The following is a 14086-nucleotide window of genomic DNA, read 5'->3' as shown; positions in this document are numbered from 1 at the left end:
AACCACTCTAGGGGCTGGGCACAGTGGCTCACACTTGCAATTCCACCACTTTGGGAGGCTGAAGCAGACAGATCACCAGAGCCCAGGTGATCTGTCTGCTTCAGACAACATGGCGAGACCCCATCTCTACAAAATAAAAGTAAAGGCCAGGCATGGCGGTGCTCACCTGTAGTCCCAAGTACTTGTGTGGCTGAGGTGGGAGGATTGCTTGCGCCTGGCAAGTTGAGGTTGCAGTGAGCCGTGATCGCGCCACGGCACTCCAGCCTGGGTGACAGAGTGAGAACTTGTCTCAAAAATAATAATAACAAGATGAAAACCCTAATTGCCTTTACTTTGATGGCAAAACTCTAAGCATAAAATCTAAGCATATTATGTGCTTCTATAGTGTTTTTGTGTATTTTCAAAAATATACTTTTGCCAATGCAAATTCAGACATTGCCTCTGCAGTATATAATAACCCTAGGCTGGATGTGGTGTCTCATGTCTGTAATCCCAGTGCTTTGGGAGGCAGAAGCATCACTTAAGGCCAGAAGTTGGAGACCAGCCTGGGCAACATAACCTTGTCTCTACAAAAAATAATTAGCCAGGCGTGGTGGCACACACCTGCAATTCCAGCTACTTGGGACCCCAAGAGTTTAGGCTGCAGTTAGCAATGATGGTGCCACCATACTCCAGCCCGTGGATGACACAGTGAGACCCTATCTCAAAAAAAAAAAAAAAAAAAAAAAGGATAACTATGCTTTTTAAAAAAATTTTCTTTGACTCAATGTGAGAACCAAATCGCAAGAACATTTGGTTGCAGATGTTATGGGTCACCTTGTGTTAATTAAAATTTTTAGGCCAGGAACAGTGGCTCATGCCTGTAATCCCAGCACTTTGGGAGGCCAAGGCGGGCAGATCACGAGGTCAGGAGTTTGAGACCAGCCTGACCAACATGATGAAACCCTGTCTCTACTAAAAATACAAAAATTAGCCAGGCATGGTGACACGCACCTGTAGTCCCAGCTATTACAGCTACAGGAGGCTGAGGCATGAGAATCACTTGAACCTGGTAGGTGGAGGTTGCAGTGACCCACGACTGCACCACTACACTCCAGCCTGGGTGACAGAGCAAGACTCCGTCTCAAAAAAAAAAAAAAAAATTTTATTTTTTGAATAGGGAATACTTTCGTGTGTTTCAGACTAAGAAATTGATTTTATACGTATTTATAATTATATATATATATACACACACGTATGCAGTAAAGTTTCATTTTTACTTGTCCTTCAGTCACCATTTCATTTCCTCTTACACACTAACGTTTTCAGTTTCTTATTTATCCTTCCAGTTATTTTATGGACATACCAGTAAATATACACATCTATTAATATATCCAGTATTTTCTCCATCTCTTTTTTGCACAACCCTTTAAATATATTTAAAATAAAACAGAACAACAAATTTTTGGTAAACAAAATTTAATACAACCATATAGTCAAGTAATAATGGTTAAAAGACATTTTATTAGATACAACTTTTAAAAAATTAAACTATGCAAGAAGTATATTTAAACAACACATGTAAGTATTCACGTGCTACAACTTAACTAAGAACAATGAAATACAAAGCATTCTTTTCACTATGAAGACTCTGGAGCCTCTAATTGAAAGCAAATGACCTTAGGTCTATACTAGTTATAAAGCAGATTATACTTTTGTTCAACTCTAAAATTGTATTGTCTTAGAGCTCCAACAACTCTTAATAAAAATTTAAATAAAGAAACCATGGGGGAGGGGTGATAGGGAGGGAGGAGTAAGTGCTTTTTCAAGAAAGTTAAATGAAAAAGCCTGAAGAGGGAAAAAATTGTACATAAGTATGGAACAAAAATAAGTATACTTTTTTGACATTTGATGTAGATACTGCAAATGAATTTACACGGGTTTAATCAATGTAAGATAGATATTTGTCTGAATATTTTAAAAAGCACCTAGGTATCAAAAAATAAAAACAAAAAATATAATGAAACTCCAAACATCCAACAATCTCCCTTAACATTCTCATTCTGCCAAGCAACCACACGTTGGTGCTTATTACACAATTTAAGAAGGGGAAGTTGCCGGGCGCGGTGGCTCAAGCCTGTAATCCCAGCACTTTGGGAGGCCGAGGCGGGTGGATCACAAGGTCAGGAGATCGAGACCACAGTGAAACTCCGTCTCTACTAAAAATACAAAAAATTAGCCGGGCGCGGTGGCGGGCGCCTGTAGTCCTAGCTACTCAGGAGGCTGAGGCAGGAGAATGGCGTGAACCCAGGAGGCGGAGCTTGCAGTGAGCCGAGATCGCGCCACTGCACTCCAGCCTGGGCAACAGCGTGAGACTCCGTCTCAAAAAAAAAAAAAGAAGGGGAAGTTTATTTATTCTATAGGAAACAAATATGAAGCTTATCTAAGGTAAGCTTCATTTAGATTGAAAAAAAAGTTGAAATAGCACTAGAGAACTTAAGGCACATAAACAAATTCAGGTGCAGTTATTTTGAAACCATTAAAACAAATTCTTTTCTTTGGAACAATATATAAAATAAGTTATGAATGTTGCTGTTTTTAAAAAATTTATGATGATAACCTTCAGCACTAGGAAAATTTAATATCTAAGGCAATCACACAAATGTAAAACGTTCATATAAAACATTAAAAAATGTCTAAAGTGTCTCTGGAATTATTCATTCACACTCCTGGCTCAAATGGTTTCTGGTGCCTAGCATTAGATGTGACAATAATGATAGCTAGCTAGTCAAACCTACTGCCTTAAAGATCAACCAATTCGCTCCATTCTGGTTACTTGGCATGGTGAATTTATTTAACTAAAAAGAGTAATGGGGTGAGGTGATGTAAACCTGGTTTTCAATAAGATGCACAACAAATTCTAATAAGGCCAAAACTCTGTTGAGGTTAACTGGTGTCTTGAGTTTACTAAAATAAAGGCAGTCCATAGGAAGCCTTGAAGAGCCGTTATCTTACCACTTGGCACCACCTAAACACCAAGCCCTTCTCTCTGAAAATACAGGCCGGGCTTGGTGGCTCAAGCCTGTAATCTCAGCACTTTGGGAGGCCGAGGTGGGCGGATCACGTGGTCAGGAGTGATCCATCTCTACTAAACCCCGTTTCTACTAAAAATACAAAAAAATTAGCCGGATGTGGTGGCATGCATCTGTAGTCTCAGCTACTCGAGAGGCTGAGGCAGAATCCCTTGAACCCGGGAGGTGGAGGTTGCAGTCAGCTGAGATCGCACCACTGCACTCCAGCCTGGGTGACAGAGCAAGACTCCGTCCCCCCGCCCCCCAAAAAAGAAAATACAGTTTGAAGTAGATGTCTTTTCCACATATAAATCTCAAGACATAAAAGGCACACACAATTCAACTCCTCTCTTTTCATATATGGGTTCTCACAGCAATTTAAAAAATCTATTGCCATATCCAGACAACAGGAAAAAACAAAAACAAAAACAAAACATACCTGGTTTGCTTATTGACAAAAGTGGTGTAATTGAACCTTTGTCTTTCCTGAGTTTCAAAAAGGCTATTTGACAGTAGAGATACATAAACAATTCATATTCACTAAGATAAAATGTATCAGTCCACAAAACATTTTCATCTTTTTAAATATAAAAGAATCAATGTTCAACCACCACCATGTGTGAAGCCCCTTTTTCCAAATTAAACTTACTCTAGAATCATGAATTGAAGATTATTCAGTTATGGCACTTTACACCCCAAACAAGCAAAAGTAACAAGTTAATACCCTCCCTGAGTATTTACATCATCTTATCACCTGGTTTAAATGGAGTAAATACCTATATTTCAATCATCTAGGAAATAAAAAGGTTACTGAAGATCCAATACGCTAGTATTTCATACCTGTGCAGTAAAGTCAGTGGGAAGATTACAGTAGAAAAGGAGGAGGTTCTACTGTTGTAAAAATTAGACCACTTTTGTAGCTGACTCACATAGAGGAAAAACAGAAAAGGATTAAAGTTCATTAAAAACAAACAAACCTGTACTTTTCTGTTCTACAAAGCATACCTTTGAATTCCCTTTCCAACTGAGGTATCACAGCTGGGTTTAGCAAACTCATCTCTTCTGACCTTGTAAAACTAAATTGTCATAAAGATTCTGATTATTCACAAGTCATCATTACTAATACTCATCATGTACTTTCAAATGTAAAAAGTTGTAGAAATGCCCAAATAAAAAAATCTTCCAGAATCGAATTTAGCATGGTCAACTAATTTTTACTTTATATGCTTTTTTTCTGATCATCGCACACTGCTAAAATCTGTGGTGTTTGGTATATATGTGTGTATACAACCATACTATCTACATACATACACATGTACATATATAGATTCCAAACCAAAGGTTTATATGAGCATCACCTATCAAAAGAAAAATCTTTTGATTTTTGATAGGTGATGAGAGAATGAATACAATCTGACACCAGTTTGGCTGATATATCCCTTTTGGTATAGTAATCCTACTCTAAAATTCTTGTTTATTTTATCAAGTCTAATGCTATTATTGATCAAGAATTAGTAAAGGAAGATAAATATTAAAAAATGAAAATATAAGTTGGATAACTTTAAAATAGTTATTTAAATTTTCTAAGATTCAACGTAAGTTCTTGGTGGCCTTCAATATAAATTTTAACTACTTAATTTATGTAGTTTTAAATTATGTAAAGAAAAAATTAATATTGGTATGAGGTCTGTGCTTAAAAAAATCTGTTTTTCAGGATTTCATTTCAAATTTACTATAATAAACACATGGATATTAAAATAAATGTATAACAAAATAAAAGTAAATAGTTAATACTTTTTACAATAGACAAAAATACTGGAATACAAAGTTATCTTGAGAAAGTCTTTTTTTATGTGAAGTCCTGTATTCATGAAATGGACATGATCTTACAAATACACATGAAAATAACAACTATCATTTGTAGAATCCCCATTTACAAAATACTTTTTCACACATTATCTCATTTACTGTAAAGAATTTCTGATCTAAATAATTCTATTATCTATAAGAGTATAATGCAGATCTTTACTCTAAAATTAAAGTACAAGTATCCAAACTGTACCTACATTCTTTCAACTAAGATGATAGAAAATTGTTTTCTGAATTGCTGTTACCACAAAATGGTATTTTAAAATTATGATTTGAAAAATAAAAATTCCCTAACAATTTTTAAGTTTTTTAGAGTTTTCCTCAGAATGTAGATTCTAGCTAAGCATTAAAGTTTAAAAAATGTCTATTTGAAATCTCTGTATCATTCTAAGATGAGAAAACAATGTAGCTTACCAATGTCAGGCTTTTTATTTCAAACTTGGTTTTAACAGAAATCTGGTGACACTCTAATTACATATTTGCATCATCCCTTCTGTCACAAGAAATATACAAATTATAATGTGAAAGACAACAGTGACTGGAAGTTAACCTACAGCAGGCTACCTAGAACATCCCTAAATGTTGTAAATTATATCCATCCACGCGGAATCACAATAATCACTTATGCTGTAGTTCCTGCCATATCCATCTATTTGCATTAGAAAAAAAATTCACATTCCTCTCTGAAAACTGATAAGCTTTATAAAGTGGAGTTGAAAAATCTAGACAAAAGCAGTCTGTCCACTGAAGCTTGAAAATGCTGATTAGTATTTTACACAATGGGGGCCAAATGAAAGACTTATCTTAAAGATGGGAACTACTGCTAAGTTTTTTCAGATAACTAATTTTAAAAGAAAAATGGACCCACTGAGATAGGTGGTCCCTGCTTTATCCTATTAAAGGTACCGTAACAGTAGAGCCTCTCAGGAATTTTAGCTGTTCACTAGAAGTTAGGATAATCAAGGAAGAGGTCCTCACCCAAAGCACCATACTAATGAGGTCAAACCCTACTGGGCTAGGGAAGAAAACCTATCCCTATTTTTCTTTTTCTTTTCTCTTGAGACAGAGTCTCACCCCGTTGCCCAGGCTAGAGTGTGGTGTGCGTTCATAGCTCACTGCAGCCTCAAACTCCTGGGCTCAAGCAATCCTCCTGCCCCAGCCTCCTGAGTAGCTGGGAGTACAGGTGTGAGTCACTGTGCCTGGCTGTCTGTCTCTGGTTTTCACAAGACAATATTGCAAAATGGGTTTCAACTGCTTTATCAAGTTAAGAAAAGAAACTTTCTTAGAAGATTGAAGAGATGATGCATAAAAACTTTGAGAGCCATAGTGGGTCATTTTTCCTTCAATGGCCATTCCATTTTTCTCTTAGGAATTAACTTGTCATTTTAATCCCCTCTGTAGGGGCACTTATTTTTCTATCTCCTACCCAATTTCCCCCTAAAAACATGTTTAATGTAAGACAGCAATTCTAAGAATAAAGTCACAATAGTTCAGTATTTTATGATACCTGAATTGTCATTACATTTTTATCAATTACAGAAAAAAACTCTTCAATAAAATTAATCAATCTGGATATACTTTGTTAACAACAAAGGTTTTTAAAACTGATTTTTTCTCCTAGAATGCATTCTAAGCATTAACTTCTTCAACCTAAATGATGCCTCAAGTCATGCAATTTTCTCTACATATATGACAAAATAAGGAATATACATACAGATAAACATACATAATAAGTGAAGACACCATTCACACGTTCCTAAAAGGTCTGCAGACAGACATTTCCTAATTCACATAGGCTTCTTACAAATACTTACAAAGGTACACTCCTCAAAGGCCAAGTAACAACCACCATTACCTTTAACAAAAAAGTTTTTTTTCAGTTATAGGAAAGGCTTTATTACAGTTTGAAAGATTGATATTTTGAGGAGAAAGGCACCAAATTATTATTTTTACTACTTTTTGCATATGGCACAAAGGAGATATGTGAAGTTCCCACTCTAGAGTTTTTAAAACCTCCCATCTTGGATTGGTGTGGCTTCTTCGGTGAGGTATCCTGGCTTCAGAGTTTAAAACATTTCTCATTGTATCTATGAATAGTCACACAGCCATGATAGGACACTGGCCTGGGCATTGCAGCTACCCCTGTGATGATACTTGTTGCAGGATCATAACAGAGAATAGTGTCTGTGGCTTCTCCATTTTCCCGTCTTCCACCCAGGATATATATTTTACCATTACACACAGACATACCACAGTTTTCCTGTTTAACCAAATACATAAACAAAACATTAACCATTGAAGATAAAGGATTTGGTAACAAACAGAAAAGCAAAATAATGCTTTAACACAGTCAAAAAAAGGGAGACATGATATAAGCTAAGGTTCTTTGGCCCAACTCTGTTCTGTGTGTGAGTGCTGGATAAGTTTGCATGAATGAAATGAATGTCAAGATAGATGTTATGTCAGTTGTAGCCATAATAAATAATGAGATCATGTCCTTTGTAGGGATGTGGATGGAGCTGGAGGCCATCATCCTTAGCAAACTAACACAGGAACAGAAAACCAAATACTGCATGTTCTCACTTATAAGTGGGAGCCAAATGATGAGAATACAGGGACACATGGAGGGGAACAAAATACACTAGGGCCTTTCGGAGGGTGGAGGGTGGAGGGTTGAGGGAGGAAGAGGATCAGGAAAATAACTAATGTGTACCAGGGCTTAATAACTGGGTGATGAAACAATCTGTACAACAAACCCCCATGACACAGTGTATCTATGTAACAAACCTGCACTTGTGCCCCTGAACTTAAAATAAAAGTTTAAAAAAAAAAAAAGGATTTTATGTTAGTAATTGGGGCCAAGATGTGGGAGGTAGGTTGTGGACTGATAAAAGGGTTTTAACTTAATGGTAGTTAAGCAAAAGCATCTTTAAAGAGCCTAGCTTGCTTCTCCTATTACAGTAAGGTTATTATAGAAAGTGGCAGTTACATGACCAAGGAGTAGGAACAATATTCATTATATGGGATTACCCACAAATTGAATGAATGAATGAGGAAAAAATTTATAACTAAGTTAATGAAACACTGTTATTAGGAGCCCTGACTGGGCCATATAAATGTTTCAAATAACATCTTACAGTTAACTTCCCACACAATGGGATTCTAAGCTAAATTTTATTATTCTCTGTCAATAATACAGTTACTATAGGAAACAAGTATTCTTGCAAGGATGAGAGTGATTCTTCAAAAACAAAACCTGGCTGGGCATGGTGGCTCATGCCTATAATCCCAGCACTTTGGGAGGCAGAGGCAGGTGGATCACTTGAGGTCAAGAGTTCGAGACCAGTATGGTCAACACAGTGAAACATCATCTCTACTAAAAATACAAAAAATTAGCTGGACGTGGTGGGGGGTACCTGTAATCCCTGCTACTCGGGAGGCTGAGGCAGGAGAATGGCTTGAACCTGGGAAGTGGAGGTTGCAGTGAGCCAAGGTTGCACCACTGCACTCCAGTCTGGGTGTCAAGAGCGAAACTTCATCTCAAAAAAAATATAAACAAACAAACAACCCTACATTAACAACGGACTCACTATTACATGGATCTAATTATACTGCAGGCCAGATATTCTTCCATTTCCAATTAAAGTTTCCCTTTAATTCAGAAAGTTACTGCATCTTATTATCCTGGTTCCATATAACCAACAATGAAATAGGTTCTACCAATGAGTTCAATAAGCATTTTTACTTGGCCAAATTTGCTGTATATAAATTTTGCTCTTATAGAAGAAATTAAATCTTCGTGGCTTTATATAATAGGATACTATCTTTAGGTCTGAAAGAATTTGTGAGTACTTAAAAATGCCTATATTAGAATTTACAGACACCCAGAACGACTTAGCCCATTATCACATAGTGAAAGACACTTTTGTTGAGAATACCACTACCCCCTATGAATTGCACCAATTATGGAACAAACTCTAGTATTTTTCATTTAAAGCATAATGAGCTCTTTCTATAAGTTCTTAAAGTTCTGAATATAATAAACAAAAACCTTAGTTTTCAGGTACAAGGTAGTTCCCACTATTGAACCTTATAGTTATTTTGATGATGATTCTAAAATAATATATAATTACATGGTTTGGTAATTAGTATCATTTCAGATAATAATGCTCAGAAAAGCAAACAACCTTGAAACCAAGTATTCATATCAGGAAATTACATCTATCTGATGTAATAGTGTATTTCATGCTAGTAAAATACCATTTACTCTATGTGTTTGTTTATACATAGGAAAAACTTAGTCTTCACTCAGGAGTAAGGGCAGCTCATAGGAAAAATAATTTATCAATACATAAAGCTTTAATTTTTTTAAAGACTGAAATGAAACATGATCCTAACATTGCAAAACAAACAAAAAAACCCAAAAAAAACCCTCTCCTTGTCATTTTTGTATGCTTAAATGTTAAAATGTCAATAATAGACAAAAAGAATCAGATTTCTTTTCATTTAATTATTCTAATCTTTAATGACATTTTAAATACCTGGTCTCCTGAAGAGAGAGAAAAAAAGTCTTCATCACTGACTTTTAAAAAAAAAAAAATCCCATAGTTTTTTTTAAAGGATGTTCCTGACAGGAAAGCAAAATATGTTTCGAATAATAAATTGTGTTTTTAGGAATTACGCAAAGTCAAAAGAGGCATGGAAACGGTGAAGGACAAACAAATAAATAGGCTGGGTCCATTAGGACTGTAAAACATAAAGACCTCATTTTTTTCAGCTCTTTTTTGCATTTAATGTTCTAAGCACTTTTCGCTTTGGGAGGCCGAGGTGGGCAGATCACAAGGTCAGGAAATCAAGACCATCCTGGCTAACATGGTGAAACCCCATCTCTACTAAAAATACAAAAAATTAGCCAGGCGTGGTGGCGGGTGCCTGTAGTCCCAGCCACTCAAGAGGCTGAGGCAGGAGAATGGCGTGAACCCAGGAAGTGGAACTTGCAGTGAGCCGAGATCGCGCCACTGCACTCCAGCCTGGGAGACAGAGCGAGATTCCGCTTAAAAAAAAAAAAAAATTCTAAGCATTTTTAAAAGCAACAGTATTGGGTTCATTTAACTGTATACAATTAAATTAGTTTCATTTATCCTTTTTCATTAGTTAGCATTAAAAAGGTAAACAATCACTTACACATGGCTCAAAAATTACCTATCAATAACATGTGCATAAGGCCGGGCACGGTGGCTGCCGCCTGTAATCCCAGCACTTTGGGAGGCCGAGGCAGGCAGATCACCTGAAGTCAAGAGTTCAAGACCTGCCTGACCAATATGACAAAACCCTGTCTCCACTAAAAATGCAAAAATTAGCCGGGTGTGGTGGCATGCACCTGTAATCCCAGCTGCTTGGGAGACTGAGACAGGAGAATCGCTTGAACCCGGGAGGCGGAGGTTGCAGTAAGCCGAGATCACATCAGTGTGCATAGATGTATTTAGTAGCATTGGTGGTAAGAACAAACAGAGGAGAGAAAATAATCCCCTAAATCCCAGTACTAGATTTGAACTTCAATGATTTGTCTTCATTAGACTTAATATACTTCTGATCCAAATGTTTATTTTCTTTAAATTTCTAAAGTCAATGAATGTTGTTTAATTAGAGAAAATGTGCCATGTGTGTCCTATTATTATTTTTTTCTCAATTTTATCTCAATAACCTAGTTAAAAAACATTCATGTATACCCTGCAATATGCTACATACTGGCAATTATCTTCCTAAACTGTTACTGTTTTATACAATATAACAAAGTTCTGAATAAATGGTAATTCTTTTTCTTTTTTCTTTCTTTTTAAAAAAATTGTTTTTGAGACAGGGTCTCACTCTATCACCCAGGCTGGTCCCTAACTCTTGGCCTCAGGTGATCCTCCTGCCTCAGCTTCCCGGGGTGCTGGGATTATATGCATGAGCCACTGCACCCAGCTTGAGCAGTAATTTTTTTTTTTTTTTTTTTTTTTGAGACGGAGTCTCGCTCTGTCTCCCAGGCTGGAGTGCAGTGGCGCGATCTCCACTCACTGCAAGCTCCGTCGCCTCCTGGGTTCACACCATTCTCCTGCCTCAGCCTCCCAAGAAGCTGGGACAATAGGCGCCCGCCACCACGCCTGGCTAATTTTTTTTGTATTTTTAGTAGAGACGGGGTTTCACCATGTTCGCCAGGATGGTTTCGATCTCCTGACCTCGTGATCTGCCTGCCTTGGCCTCCCAAAGTGCTGGGATTACAGGCGTGAGCCACTGCACCCGGCAGAGCAGTAATTCTTAATAAAAATGCATTATTCTTTACAATCTTCACTGAAATAAACCAATAAAAAGCAGCTTAGATTTTTTAAAAATTAGAAATAAGTCTCAATACTTGATCACATGAGGATTCTCATGCAAGTAGGGAACACTGTCGCCTCTACAGGGCTGGAGAATGGTTTTCCAAGGGAGGTCCCAGAGCTGAAGAAATGTGATTTATTTTTACTTAGATGTGATATGAGAGGGAGAAAAGGTAATACTCATTCTGTACCATGAAGCTGAAGTGCCTTTCATTAACTGGGGCAATGTTACTCCATATATATTACTAATTGGAGACTATACCTCAATGTCAACAACTTTAGAAAAATGGTTTTATATTCAAACCCTATTCACTATCCTTATAATCTATGCTGTACCTCTAATGTATCTTGCAAATAATATTATCTTAAAATTAAGTCTCTCTGGTACTTCCTCATTTGTTTACTTATTCAATATATATATTTACTATGCACAAATAAATGCAAGATACATACAAGATGAGTTAGAATAGTGTCCTCAAGAAGACCAAATTCCAGTATAGGAAATAAACATTTATACCCATAAGGGAATATACAATTGCCATAAGAGGTGTGAGTGCTTTAACAGATCAGAAAGCAAAAAAGATCCATTCTGCCCAAGTTAAACTCTGTTGTACTGAAGTGGTCCTTGAAAGATGAGTAGAATTACAAGTAGAGAAGGTAAAAAAGGCATTACAGGCTAAGACGACAGCATGAACCAAGGCAAGAACATTTATGATCTGTTTAGAGACTACAAATGACAGATACTTAAGGTACCTGAGGTAAAGTTATAGAATGTGAAGCTGAAAGGTCAAATGAAGGTCAGGCAGCAGAAGGTCTAGAATGAAGTGGTAAAAGTTTTGGATTTTATTTAATAGGCTTCCAATCAAAGAAGAGACAATAAGTAGATTTATTGAAAAATAATAGGCTGGCCACGGTGGCTCATGCCTGTAATCCCAGCACTTTGGGAGGCTGAGGCAGGTGGATCACAAGGTCAGGAGTTTGAGACCAGCCTGGTCAACATAGTGAAACCCCATTTCTACTAAAAGTACAAAAAATTAGCTGGGCTTGGTGGTGGGCACCTGTAATTCCAGGTACTCGGGAGGCTGAAGCAAGAGGATCACTTGAACCCGGGAGGTAGAGGTTGCAGTGAGCGGAGATTGCGCCGTTGCACATCAGCCGGGGCGACAAGAGTGAAACTCCGTCGAAAGAAAGAAAGAAAGAAAGAGAGAGAGAGAGAGAGAGAGAGAGAGAGAGAGAGAAAGAAAGGAAGGAAGGAAAGAAGGAAGGAAGGAAGGAAGGAAGGAAGGAAGGAAGGAAGGAAGGAAGGAAGGAAGGAAGGAAGGAAGGAAGGAAAATAATTGATGGCAAAATGAGCTAGAGATACAAGATACTAGAGAACGGAGGACTAATTAGAGTATTTTTGTTTGTTTAGGTAAAAATTGGTAAGAACTTGAACAAAAGTAGAAACAACAGGAATGGAAAAAAATAGGAGAACTGATAGGCTAGATTAATTCAATTTAAGAGAAGAAAAAGATAATCTAATAAATTAAGTTTCTAGGTTATTTGGAAATATAGAAAAAGTAGGTTTGGGGAAGAGGGTAAGTTTTATTTGAAATTTAAAGTCTTGAAATACCCATGTAAAATATCAAATAGGCAGTTAGAAGTTTGAGTTTGGAACACAGGAGAGAGGCTTTGATGGTGATAAAGACTTGGAAGTCATCAGTGCTGAGTAGTAAATGAAGTAATTCAGGAAAGAGTACAAACTGGGAAGAGGACAGAGGACAGGCTCAAGGAACACCCATATTTAAGGACTGGGTAGAAAAACAAGAGAGTATGAACGAGAGTGAGGAGATTATTAGCAGTGACCTTTAAGAGTACATCTCTAGAGTGGTATGTGTAGAGCCAGATTTTCAGCATCAGAACCATCAAGCATTTTGGGGGTGGAAGGAAAAAGAGCCATGAATCAAAAGGCAGGGAAAAGGCCTTTTGGGAGGTGGCAGTGTGGGTAAGGAGTAGGGCTCCGGGTAGAATATATGGATGAAAGAAAGCTGAGCACAGCCATTTCCTTTATAACAGAAATAACAGATTTCCCAGCCTCTAACCAAAGAAGCAACCAGTTTGGGAACATTTCTTCTCTTCTGAAATATGAAAGAGAAGGGATAAATACTGGAGTAGGAGTGTGAAAAAAAAAAAAAAAAAGAACAGCCCAAGTGCAACAGATACTTCTCCATGGGATGGTAAAAAGGAAGTTATTTCAATAAAACAATTCCTTGGAAGGAGTTCAAAACAGGTTACTATATGCTTTATGTGGAGTTTTAAAAAACATATAAAATAATTCAAGCAAACATGAAATATTTTATTTCACTTATTTATTTACTTTTTTGAGATGGAGTCTCGCTCTGTTGCCCAGGCTGGAGTGCAGTGGCATGATCTCGGCTCAGTGCAACCTCTGCCTCCCAGGTTCAAGTGATTCTCCTGCCTCAGCCTCCTGAGCAGCTGGGATTACAGGCGTGTGCCACCACGCCCAGCTAATTTTTAATTTATTTTATTTTATTTTTTTTGAGACCGAGTTTCACTCTTGTTGCCCAGGCTGGGGTGCAATGGTGCGATCTCGGCTCACTGCAACCTCCGCCTCCCAGGTTCAAGCAATTCTCCTGCCTCAGCCTCCCGAGTAGCTAGGATTACAGGTATGTGCCACCACGCCCAGCTAATTTTGTATTTTTAGAAGAGACAGGGTTTCTCCATGTTGGTCAGGCTGGTCTCAAACTCCTGACCTCAGGTGATCTGCCTGCCTCGGCCTCCCAAAGTGCTGGGATTACAGGCATGAGC

General features: G+C 37.5%; 1 protein-coding gene across 13 annotated transcripts in view; it reads right to left on the bottom strand.

The window, feature by feature from the left end:
- The window catches only part of LOC105480599 (kelch-like protein 24), a 176217-nt gene that overhangs the window by 122762 nt on the left and 39369 nt on the right, over nucleotides 1-14086 (bottom strand). For 11 of the 13 annotated variants that reach the window (XM_071091344.1, XM_071091346.1, XM_071091343.1 and 8 more), the window contains one exon: nucleotides 167-264. In XM_071091344.1, the coding sequence (XP_070947445.1) occupies nucleotides 167-264 (98 nt within the window). Of the gene's footprint in view, nucleotides 1-166; nucleotides 265-5325; nucleotides 7180-14086 lie in introns of those variants that run through there. The other 2 variants (XM_071091356.1, XM_071091357.1) reach the window with 1 other exon arrangement.

The sequence above is a fragment of the Macaca nemestrina genome, chromosome 2 (genome assembly GCF_043159975.1).
Source record: "Macaca nemestrina isolate mMacNem1 chromosome 2, mMacNem.hap1, whole genome shotgun sequence".
Taxonomy (NCBI): domain Eukaryota; kingdom Metazoa; phylum Chordata; class Mammalia; order Primates; family Cercopithecidae; genus Macaca; species Macaca nemestrina.
This window is presented reverse-complemented; position numbering and strand designations above follow the sequence as displayed.